At 37.3% G+C, this 12,422-nt stretch overlaps 1 protein-coding gene across 4 annotated transcripts in view; it reads right to left on the bottom strand.

The window, feature by feature from the left end:
- The window catches only part of R3HDM1 (R3H domain containing 1), a 53,728-nt gene that overhangs the window by 26,263 nt on the left and 15,043 nt on the right, over window positions 1-12,422 (bottom strand). For all 4 annotated transcript variants that reach the window (XM_054381099.1, XM_054381096.1, XM_054381097.1 and 1 more), the window contains 9 exons: window positions 10,797-10,911; window positions 8,195-8,273; window positions 6,832-6,891; window positions 6,610-6,750; window positions 3,955-4,063; window positions 3,771-3,866; window positions 2,378-2,415; window positions 2,245-2,295; window positions 1,892-2,118 (listed from right to left, as the gene is read on the bottom strand). In XM_054381099.1, the coding sequence (XP_054237074.1) occupies window positions 1,892-2,118; window positions 2,245-2,295; window positions 2,378-2,415; window positions 3,771-3,866; window positions 3,955-4,063; window positions 6,610-6,750; window positions 6,832-6,891; window positions 8,195-8,273; window positions 10,797-10,911 (916 nt within the window). The remainder of the gene's footprint in view (window positions 1-1,891; window positions 2,119-2,244; window positions 2,296-2,377; window positions 2,416-3,770; window positions 3,867-3,954; window positions 4,064-6,609; window positions 6,751-6,831; window positions 6,892-8,194; window positions 8,274-10,796; window positions 10,912-12,422) is intronic.

Below are 12,422 nucleotides of genomic sequence, written 5' to 3'. Positions count from 1 at the left end.
ACCCTGAGCTTTCTGAAAGCCAGTGCTTGCAGCTAAAGGCAACATTCCCAAAGTCCAGTATGGAGAGCACTGAATAACTGCACTGCTCCTCCATTACTGCATACCTAGATCTCTAGATATACAGTTTATAAGACTTTTTATTAAGTCTTTGCTCTGGTACTTGCAGTACTTGGAAACACCATATGGGTGTTTAAAGTCAAAAGCTCTTCATTAGCAGCCTCTATACAATCTAGAAGAGAAAGCAAGACTCAAAAAGGGCTATGATAAAATTTATCTAGCTTGAAGTTATTTTGCAGTTCTTCATAAAAATTTCTAATTGTAAGCCTTTCACTTGTGTATGACAAGACCATACAGCCTGAAGCATTTGCTGATACTATTAATCTGTTTCCTACTGCTAGATGAAGTGAAACAAAATTAACAACTGTAAACTGGGCAAAATAGCATATCCCATCTCTGTAAAATAATCTTCATCTGACCAGTTACTTCAATTAGATTTGTTTGCAAGTGTATCCACTTCTAGATTATGTAGAGAAATCAGGCTGAAGCCACTGTAATTAAAGCAAATTACATCCTTGATCAAAATGAAGAAACAAAACCAAATCTCAACACATGCAAAGTCACCACAACCTGTAACCACAGCCAAGCGACTATCAAGACAGGCATTCTGAACTTTGAATGTTAACTCTCAGACTACTAAAATGAGGTTTAAAGCAAATTTAAGAATCCACTTACATTCTTGCAATTTAGAAAACAAAGCTTTCTAAGAATACACTTAATGTATCAACTACTCACAGGTTGCAGCTTCTTTTCAAGCTGTGCCAAACAGTATTACTGCATCGCTAAATGAAGTAACTCAATACCATGGCACAATTTTACAGCATGTGCAGAAATAACCTCAGATTTGTTTTTACGCGAGTATACAATGCACAAACAGAATTGGTAACTGGTTTAGTGCATTAAGATACACAAGGCCAATGATATACTTGTAAGGTAGCAGTGGTTTCAAGGGAAGGCAAAAAGTGTAAACAGATCCTCATAAGAAACAACTTCGTAGATAAGAGCATCATACAGGCAAGCAACAATATTCTCCTTTACAGTTCTACTTCAAATTCTGAAATAGTGCATTTGTAGCCCACCCATGGATTACAGGGCTCAAAATTCTCCACAACCAAGAATACCTGTTGTATCAAATCACATTGGCATTTGGAATATAAATATTTGCCAAATTTAACTTTTGACCTACAGAAGGTTTGTACCTATTTTTTGAGATTTTGTTTTGACATAAACAAATTAACACACCATTGAAACTTACTCTTATGTACATTTTGTTCCCCTGAACTTATTTTTCAGCAATCTAAAAATTAAGTAAGCTTTTCAAACATACTCATTTAAATATAATAATGCCACTGAAAGATAACACAATACAAGGAACAATTTATAGGCTTTAATGCTGTTTTCCTTAGCCAGCAGCATAGCAGTGCAGTTTCCCAAGACTGCCCAATGCAGCTTTGCTGCACTGAAATGCTGAACCCTATATTTTTATTTTGCATTAAGTATTTACAGTGATAAATGTTTTGGATCAGACGAAACGCATTTAGCTTAACTTTAAAATTCCACTTCCAAGGTTAAAAGCCTTTGTTTTGTTTGTTACCTGAATTCTAGCTCTCAAAGGCAGTTATGCACTACAGGAGGCCTAGGCCTGTATAAATCTCCTGTAGCCTGTAGGGACTATAGGAGGCCCAGGTCTGTAGATATTCAATGTATGCAGCACTCATTGCATTCAGAGGGAGCTGTATGCATGGAGCACCTCTACGTTTGTATACACCTGCAATGTGCATTGGGTAGCACTTCACTGCTATGGAACTATGCATTTGTACAAATTGTATGATACCTGTCTTAGACAGCCTGCCTGTGCTTTTGCTGCTTCCAGAGCTATCTCCTCTTGTCAGAACTGATATCCCACTGAAGCTGCTGGCTTTGGTTACAGCTGGCTTCAGATTGCGGAGGGAACTATCGGAGTCGGTGCTGCTCCAGGGCCGGGGTTCACAATACTTCAGCTCATTCTCAGTACTGCTCTGAAGGCTGTTGGCTGATCTCCCTGATGTTTCCTTATTGATTCTGCAAGTTACAAACTAAACTTTTAGAATAAGCATCAACTGCAAAATTAGGGTTTAAAAAAAAAAAGGAAAGGTGAAAAGCATGCAGAATACTTTGGGATTTTTTTTTTAAACAAGCATCAAATACCTAAGTATCTGTCGTCTTTGTTGTGTACTACTAGTTTCTTCCTCCTGGATTCTGTTGACATTTTAATAAGATAGCTTAATATTTATCAAGAAAACAAGAAAATGAAACAGAATTAAACTGCAAAATCTCTTACCTTTTATCAGTGAAATAATTCTCTTGGGAACACAGGGACTGAGGGGTAAAGAAGCGTAGAAATTAATATGTATGGCATCTAAACCCCCTAATGCAGTGCAGTAACAAAATATGCTGCAATTTGGAGTCTTTTGTATTATACAAGGACTTTTACTGTATCATCTTTATACTAAGCTGTCTGAAAACTTAACCTATTTGGTGTATAATTTCCGTATTATAAGAACAAAAAAGGACAATATAAAAAGGCCCATTACAACAGTTACAGTGCTGGCCATTTTGTTTGCATTGGCATTTTTCCGAAGGTACAATTCTTTCTTTGGGCCTTCACTGCCTTATGTCACAGCTGAGGTATGACTTCACAACTCAGCACCACTTGAGCAGCCTTGTCTTCTGCTTGAAAGTGTGAAGTAGAAGATGATGCTGGCTACTATAATAATTATACTGAATTCTTTGGGTGCAAGTGCACATAAGCTAAAAAGCAGACTAAATACACAATCAACAAGGCTCATCAAAAGCCTCAATTATGTTGCCCTTGATTCTGATCTCTCACATTTGATAGAGAGCTTTGAAGGGTACAATACAAGGTAAAGGAAAAGATAAATTCATATCCAAAATTCCCTTATTTTCATTCATAGCCAAGGGGAAAAAAAAAAAAACAAAACCAACTTTTGGAAAAATGTTTCGATACAGCAAATTAGAGCCTCATTACTTTTTCTTCAGGACATGAAGTTGTTTGGGATGTATAAGAGCTAGAGATAAATGTCAGAAAGACAGCAGTATTGGAAGTAACATTTGTTCTGTTTCACTTAATAAAATTAAATATAATCACTACTTGTTTGAATTATAATTTACAAAGTTGTCCTGCTTGATAACTCCAGACAAAAGAGACTGAGACTAGACTTCTAGGTTTCTGACTCACATGCCATATATGGGAATTCAAATCATTGTACTGTGACCAATCATAAGATGTGTCTGATAAAGACAAGTAAAGAGAAACAACATATAGGCTTTCTGGGGTTTTTTTGTTAGGTTTTTGTTTGTCGTCGTTGTTTAAATAATTATTGCTCTGAGCAGCAACTGAAATGACTTCAGTACCAAAACTCTGTAACTTAAATTTCATTAAGAGGCAAAAATAGAACAACAGACTGAAATAGGTAATGCACCAAAATAATTCTTGAAGACAGCTTGAGTTTTATGTAGAGGTCATTAAACAGAAAACTTCTAGTTAACTTCTGTATAATTTAAAACTCACTTAGGCCACACTAACGACTCTTATCTGCTCAGTTCCCTTCACAGACAGACTCCTGTGCAAAGCTATCTTTCAAGATATGTGCAAACATGCATGTGTGTGTGAAGTATTCATTCAAAACACTAAGATTTTCTTTGATACGTACATCTTGTGCAAATATTCTTTCTCTAGCTCTCTGATATTCTTCTTCACGTTCTTCTATGGATTTACTTCTTCTGTCATCTTTTAATCGTATTCTCATCTAAATGAAGTGATACAGTGTCAACTTCTGCACGTAAACACACTGCCAAATATAGCAAGTTGAAGGAAACAATCCATGTGCAATTTACCTGGTTGTCATCTTTGTCTAAACTAGAGTTATCTCTTTTAAGGATGTACCGCTTTTGGAAATCATCGCTCTTCTCATCCTTTATATGCTCACAAAACTTTTGGTCAGGTCTGTGAAAAGTGGGTAGAAACAAAAGACTTATGGTTTTGTAAACATGTAATATCCACTGTGGAGCAAACTGAAATACAGTCAAGGTTAATGTTAAACTATTAATACTCTAACTGAAGTTAGATTTTGGTTGTCCAGGCAATGGAAAAGGTACCACCAACATATAGAGATGTGTACCCCAGCGAGCCCTGTTCCTGTGGTATAACAAACCTGTTTTAAAAATCTCTTCCTCCTTCAAAGCTTTTGCTTCAATTTCCAGTTAAGGTGGAAAGCAAACTACATGCCCTTGGGGAATCAGAAGTGCTCTTGAATCCAGACTGATGCCATGCAATGGATATTGGACATGCATGGAAGTGAAGATAGGTGTTTTCTGCTACAGCTCTAATACCTCAGAATTCATTTCAAAGGAAAACAGAAGAAGATAGAGGAGAAAGCATTGAAACTTACAAACTTCTAAACCAAAATTAAATAGAAATAAGCAAGAGGGGAACAGTACAACGCAGGCAAGAGAGAGCTACACAAGATCACAGTGAGAAAATGAAGCATCACATTATATATGTCTCATTTTATCTACTTTATGAAAGAAAATGAGATATTTTGTAATCTCTTGTTATTAAAACCAGATATCGAGTACCCAGACAATAAAACTGCTACTACCATTAAAGAAGTTCTCAGACAATCAGGAAACATGTGTCTGATATAAGACAAAACACGTGTAACTCTTCTCTGTTTATTCAATACCCAGGACATCTGTATAGAGTCAGGAGATCTTTCTATATAAACAGCCAAGCCTAACTTAGTTACTGGATGCCCAAACATAATTAGCAGGCATTTCAGAGAACCTTTAGACTGTCTTACCTCTTTCTTTTAAAGGTCCCTGAATTTACTGCCCTGCAATCACCAACTTCCCACTCCACTGAGACGTCCCAGTATGCACTGGGTTGTTGATGTCAGTAACATCACTGATCGGGGATGGAGCCGGGAATCTGCCTATGAGGAAAAGGTAAGTTTGGTTTTATTCAACATGGAGCAGATCTCCAAGGTTTTCTTTCTAAATTCTTATTTTATATCCAAAATGATTTAAAATAAGAATGCTGAAAACATAAGAATCTTCATGTCTGCAGGTTAGATGAAATGCCTGCTAATTAGTAACTACACCTACGGGGGGCTTCCAGAGGCCATAAGCTATTCAAATATGCTCTAGGGAAAAAAAAAAAAAAAAAGGGCGGGGCATTAAAAAATAAGAAATCTTTTAATAGTTCTTATTCCACATCTGAAGTGCTAGACTGAAGCTTCAGTCTGGAAATGCTGTGAGATGGCAAAGGCAACAGATTTGAAGCATATGGCTTTAGGTCAACTTAAGATAATTTAGAACCAAAGTAAACACACATACATGAGTATGTAAGTTATCTAACAAATATTTAGGCTCTATACACTTTTCTTAGTTTTGAGGACAGAACCACTCACTTCAGTGAAATTTCAGTGTGCTTTATTGTATCAGTTCTACCGACTCCAAAATTAGAGAGGATAATTATACTCTTTTTCTCCCAAAGCTATGGTGAGTGCACATAGAAACTGGGATGAAGACGCAGATGCAATAAATTCTTATTTTAATGTCCAAATCATAGAGTACTTAAAAATCCCAAAACACTAAGAAAAATTGGTGCCAGGCAAATGCTTTAATTTAAAAACTACGAAGTATGTGGAATAAATATACCAACACATTAGTTCTGTGTTTTTTCTGAGAGAGAATGAGGGGACAGAGCAAGTGCAGAGGACAGAGAGAACAGCTAGCTCCTTTGATCAGAAACATCAACTGCATGCAGGTTTTGGAGTTGCTGTGGCCCCAACACTACCTGTTTCGTAATACAGATTTTCCTAGTGGTTTCTCCAAAAACTCCCCAGCTCTCCCAGTCCAGTAACATGCTGTGACTCGTTAACCTGCTTGACACTTCCACTGATGAGATGTCCGTTTTCCCTGATACGTTTATTTTGTAAAGCCATGGGAGATCTGTAAGTAACACTGTTCCAACAAAAAACTACAATGCCTGAATTTTCCCAGTAGATTTCTACAGCACAAAAACCAAAGTTGTGCGAGTCTTGTCCCTTCCCTTCACCAAATCAGAAATGACCCTGTTCTAAATTAAGGGCTAATTCTGCTTTCCAAATGTAGCAAAAAGAGTGTAGTTTGTACACCTGACTGGTGTAAATCTTTAAGCAGAAAAATAGTTGATATAAGTATGTATTTCACAGAAACAGTTAGCAATGCACCTTTGTGAGAAAAGCAAGAAAAATTCTTCAGATAACATCCTTCCCTCCCTCTTTCCCACCCCTCCCCCCAGGAAAGTTTAAACACGAAACAGATCCCATTATTACCCGCTGCTGGAACATGAGCAGTAAAGAACTTGCAACTAGCCCTCCTTGATGAATAGCTCCCAATGAGCATACAAGACAGAGCCCTTCTGCTACAGATGCAGCAGCACTGCACAATACATCCCAGGTGCTAAATCCTTGTATCAAAAGGTTTCTCCAAGACTTGTACACTTACATTCTTGTATTGCTAGTTTTATTTACTATGACTGACTTCCCGCTCTGGTCCACGTTGTGCTCTAATCCAAAGTAAGCAGCTACCCTGTGCAACAGCATTCTATGGTAAGATGTCATTGGGGGAAACTTTTTTCTCGGAACTCTGTAAAAAAGGAATAGTAGCTTTATTAAATAAACAGGAATGCTCTTGAATTCTTTTTTCCTAGGAGAATACAGTACTTACTCATTATTACCAATGAAATCTAAAATTTCCTGTTCTAATTTCAGCAGCATCATTCTGTCCCTGAAAATAAAAACACAGCAACTCATATATGAGACACTCCAATAACTGCAGCTGTATTCATCTTAAGAATACACAGGTAAGATCAAGGCATGATGGCAGACTGTAAAACAGACCACTAGGTGTCAAATGCAGAATTTTTAGGACGAAGTAGTAATTTTTTATTTTTTTACTATATTGTATTGAACATGCCTAAGGAAAAATGCTGCTCACATCAGAAATCAGAATACAAAAGATCCTCCAAATAATCTATCCTTAGGAGGCTCAGCAGAAAGTACAGTCATTGAGAAGACAGTTTGAAGAAGGAAAAGCAATGAGTAGCTTGCTTCTTGTTGGTTAGCATGCATGCGAAGATTTGCAGGAGTCTTAACTGGTCCTTGGATTGTAAAGGACATTGTGTCATCACTGAGACCCAGAGAGAATTCTGCTAACAAGAGGCACAACTACAACATCCCAACAACCAAGTGGTTAAAAGCTGGCACACGCTGCAATGCGGTGAGATAGTAAAAGAATACAAATAAGCTAAAACTCAAGGTGATAGAAATTAATATTAATCTTAAAAAAAAAATTATGTCAGTTCCAATAAATTATGAACAAGCAATGATCTTAACCATTGCACAGTTCTTAGTCTGAGCACATCAGATTACTAAACTTCCCAGTTACTTGTGCACGGAAACCCACAGCAGACCTTCATCTGCAAGCTCTTATTTTCACTGGGATGCTTTATGGCTTTGAACAGTAACAACATGAGTCTAGCAGAGGTTCACGTTTTCCAATTTTACTCTACAGGACAAAATGGTGTTTGCTCCCTATTATAGCTCACTTAACATTTTTTGACAGTAAAATGGAATCCAAATCAATTATCACTGCTTATGTTTAACTATGGTTACACAGTACAGCTTAAAAAAAGTCATCTGTCCATAAATACAGCGCAAGGCAGATTAAAGCAAAAGAAGGCAGTTTGGCCTCCAGCAAGCAATCGATAAAGGAGTACAAGTTTTAAAGACGTAGTATTATCGAGTCCCTTCAGGAAGGGAGCACCACGCAGCCAGAACTCATTATCTGCCTCTTAAACCTTAAAAGCATTTATAGACCATTTCAGTGTCCTGAATCTCTGTTCACGTAACACACAAACAACAGAAGACTAGTGTTTCGGGTAGCCTACACAACAAAACCTCACCCTAGATAACTGACATAGAGTGTTAGACATTTAAGAGGGGAACAAAGGCCAAACAATCCAGGTAGTGTGACACCTCTGGCAACAACAAGAAAAGTAAACCAGGAAGTTGAAATTATTGATGCTTACCTGGGATTGTTTTTTAATGTATTTACTAAAAACTCATGAAGATCTATACCAGTGGAATCTGTATACTCTTGGCTGGAATCTAAGGGTAAGGGAGAGGAGAGCAAAATTACACTCTGAAAAGACACTAATGCTACTTTTTCCCATTTATTGCTAAACATACCATTTATGAATCAGTATTATATAACTATTGAGAATGTTATTCCCAAAATTAAACATTTCAAGTTTCCACAACTGAAAAAAAGAACAGAGAACCCAACAACATCACTCTCAATCCCCTAACTCAAGTGTGATACAGAAAAGCAAGTGCTTCAGTGACACTGCCCAACTATTGACAGATGCTATGGATTTTGAAGCATTGTAGCACCTTAAGTCATCCGATTTCCAGCAACCTTGAGTTCTCAATATGCTACACCAACTGTGTTGTATACACTTCAGTGGGCCAGCAGCCCAGCTACAGAATGACTGGATGTTGCCCAAAGAAATACTGTAATTCAGATGTAACAGCTTAGCCATCACAAATGGTATTATGTGCTATTAAAAATCCCTGTTCTACTGGACTTTCTTTTCACAGCAATGTTTAGAAGGTTTCAAAAGGAAGTCTCACAACCTTCTGCCTTTCTGGTTTCAATGAAACAAAGTATTCAGTTACATTTTCTTCTCAAATCTGCCACTTCTAATGTTTAGTACCACATATTCCCTTAGATGATGTCCTCCCAGAGTCCCAGGTCTTAGAATTCCAAGCCAGAGGTGTTTTAACAATATTTTTGTAATTGGATTTCTACCAAGAACTACTTATATGTAAAACACCTACTCTCAAATTAGGTACAGCTCAAACTTATGCCTAGGTCCTAGCTGCTCCAGGTCATTTTGTGGTCTGCATGGAACACATTAGCTTCTAACAGCAACCAGGGAACCACTGCACAAAGAAGGGTAGGATTTGGTGGAGACAGAATCTACGCAAGCTTTTCTGTTAGAAGCAACAGTGCTGGCAGAGCAGCCTCTGGTATAGCAAGAAACTGGGTGCTTGAAGTATCCAATCTTCAAAAATGAGTCTAAATTTTTCCTGGAGAAAATAGAAGTTCCACCTGAAAAAAATCTCTAGTTCCCTACAGAAGAATGATAGTGTATTCCTTTGTCTGCAGAGCTTGTTATGCTATCAATCCTGCCCATGTATTGTCGAAGGAGTATAAATGAAACTAAGTAAGCTTCGGCATTTATGGTTTGGGATTACTTTTGATTCTGGGGAAGGGAAGTGGGGGGAAAAGGGTATGCCTGGTAAAACAACTTTAAGGTTAAATAATTATTTATTTTTTTAAATTTTAAAATGAGCAATAATTTAGTTATAATTACTAGAATATTGATCCTTAAAATCCATCATTTTCTAATTTTGGCACATCCTAAATTGGGAAGTAATTAACCTCCTGAGAAGATACCTGGTGAATTTAGAACAGCTACCTCTACCTTACGCATTTTGTCACTTGGCTCTCAACTCCTCATCATCACTTCACATGTTAGGTAGGTGGCTTTTTTTAGGGGAGGATAGGGGCTGGGGTTTGCTGATTTCCCCCCCCCCCCCCATCCTCCTTTATTTGTGAAGCTGGGTATGTAGTTCAAAGGTTGAATAAGTTAGCTTTGAAAGAACACTATTTTTTTAAAGGCAAAAATGCCTAAGATTGGTAAGCACAGTTAGTTCTCCATTCCAAGTGCTTTTTATTTCAGAAATATCTGGCTGCCAGCAGGGACAAGATGCACTGAAACGCCACATGGTGAAGGCCTTATGGAATCGAGCAACGCAAGATGGACAAGTTCTACCTGCCCCAAAAAAATGAATTCTAACTTTAAAGAGATTTCCTACACACTGGTTGATCTAAGATGTTTAGATAAACATTCTTGATCATTTAATTAAAGCAAAAGCTGTACAATGAAGTGCTAACTTAGATGCATAAAGTTTTCTACCTTTCAGAGACATTAGGTTACATGGAGAAAGCTGTCATTAATTTCACAGCTCTATTTCAGGTTAAAACTCAGATATTCAGCAAATGAAATAGACCTTCAGTCAACAATGTAGGAATACTAACGTGAAAACATAACAATTTTCACTCATGTAGTTCCACTCTTGCTCCAAAACTATATTAAAAAAAAAAATTGGATACTATCAGAAATAAATAAACAAGAACATTGACTTCTGCTGGATAAAGACGAGAAAAAGTAGCAAGGTAGCAGTCATTCTCACTTAAGTTTCATAAATCCTTTAACAAAGCCAAGGAATAAGACAGTAACATCTTCTGACTACTAAAGGCAGTTTTCCAAAGGACACTCGGACACAACTGAGGCCACACAACTGCTTTTATGCTGTTCTACATGGCTAGACAGGTGAGAAAGGAAAAGCATTTGCTGGAGTACATGTGCCTGACGAAGCCTCAAAAGGACTGTATCCTCTGGGACCAATTGCTTCCCCAGCTCAGAGATGTCTGATCTATTTGCCTTAGTTGCTAATTGAAAGAGCAGTGTTTATGCAGTGATGACCTGGAAGCAAGCTGTATTTTCTTTAGCATTCTTTATCTACACAATACACTGAAAATCACAATGACAGATAGCAAACCTCTTGATAACATTTTTCTGGACAGTTTATCACTGGATTTTTCCTTTTCTGTTTCATCTTTTGCAGGGTTTTCTTCTTTTTCTAAAGACTGTGACAACTGGATCTGAATTTTCTCCTGTCAAGAGTAAAAAAATCAGTCATCATGGAAATTATTAAAACAATACCTGCAGGAGAACTGTTTTGTACTACATTACCTGCAACATATAGAAGGAAAAAGGCAAATAATTGCCTTCGTATTCTTTCTGCTCCCACATATACTTTATACAACCACAAAATGAAATTATTTACCAGTAAACCAAAAACTACAGACAAAGCATAGAAAATATCACGTTTCAGAATTTACATGTACTTCCAAGTCCTGAATGCTATTTCAAACTGAATTCAAAGTATCTTATTTCATACACATTATGAAAAATATTCCAGTTTTTCAGATGTATATATTTTATACAATGTCTAAATTTTTAAGTAATGCATAAAAATGTTGGCTCTGGATTTTTTTTTCCTATTTTTCACAGTTCTTGCCTGTAAAAAGTTTATTTCTGTTTGTTTGGTTTATACCAAGAAGCAAAACCCAAACATTACAATCTAAGACAGATCAGTATTCCCAAATGCACAAAAACCGGAAATATTTGCAGTATAATATACGGAGGCAAAATTTGCAAACCTTATTGTCATCAATGCTTAGATTCTTCCTGTATATTTTGACAGAGTAGCTTTGTGTATATTCATCTCAAAATCCATGTTTTCATGCAAATCGGTGAAATATCATAAAACCTTTTTCCCAAATACAGCAAAAAAGGACTTCCCTTTGAAATGACAGTGACTTAATGGTCCTTTAACAGAAGATTTGAAGTCGTTTTTCATGCCTCTTTACTCTTTAACAACACTGTCAGTGAAGGACCAACATATTTCAGACAGCAAATACAGAGGAGGCAGGGAGAAACAGAGACACCATGTGTTTGAATGACTAAGAGGATGAGTAGCAGTCCTTTGAAAGTGAGACTCCCCCATTACCTTTAATCTTGGAAGTCCCTCTAATGTTGATTTTGTTACCCATGCCAGCTGAGTTGATGCTGTCAACCCCTTGATCTGAGAACATCTGATCTTTCCCGATTCAAAGAGCCTGCCCTTCATCCATTTTTCCCTATCACTCCTGTCCTGCACTAATCCTTTCCCATACAAGTCCTCACCCTTCCTTCACACCCATTCTTACTCATATCCAGACACCAGCTCTAAGCTTCTCCTTGTGTGTCTTTCCCCAGACTTGATCTTACTCATGTAAGCTGGCCAGAGTTAAATATAGCCAGGATTCACCCAGGCTAAAGACTGTTTTACATGCACACACATCCTTACACAACCTGCAGTAATGCTCCTCCCTGCCTGAGCACACTGAACTGCTCTCTGCCTTGGTCCTGTCAGAGGCTAGGCAATGGGAACCCTCTACTGAGGGTATGGTTTAAAGCTAGTTTCAATGTGCTTTTTTGGAGAAACAACTTTTTCAAAAGAGGAAAAAAAAAATTGCTGATAGCTTTGTCAGTTCTCTTTTTCATTATGACCTCCCCCAACATTACATGTTCTAAACCTGTTAATTCATATACACCCTGCAAAACAGCATTACAAGTGTGA

The sequence above is a fragment of the Indicator indicator genome, chromosome 5, assembly GCF_027791375.1.
Source record: "Indicator indicator isolate 239-I01 chromosome 5, UM_Iind_1.1, whole genome shotgun sequence".
NCBI lineage: Eukaryota > Metazoa > Chordata > Aves > Piciformes > Indicatoridae > Indicator > Indicator indicator.
Note: the sequence above shows the minus strand (reverse complement) of the source record. Positions and strands in the feature narration are given on the sequence as shown.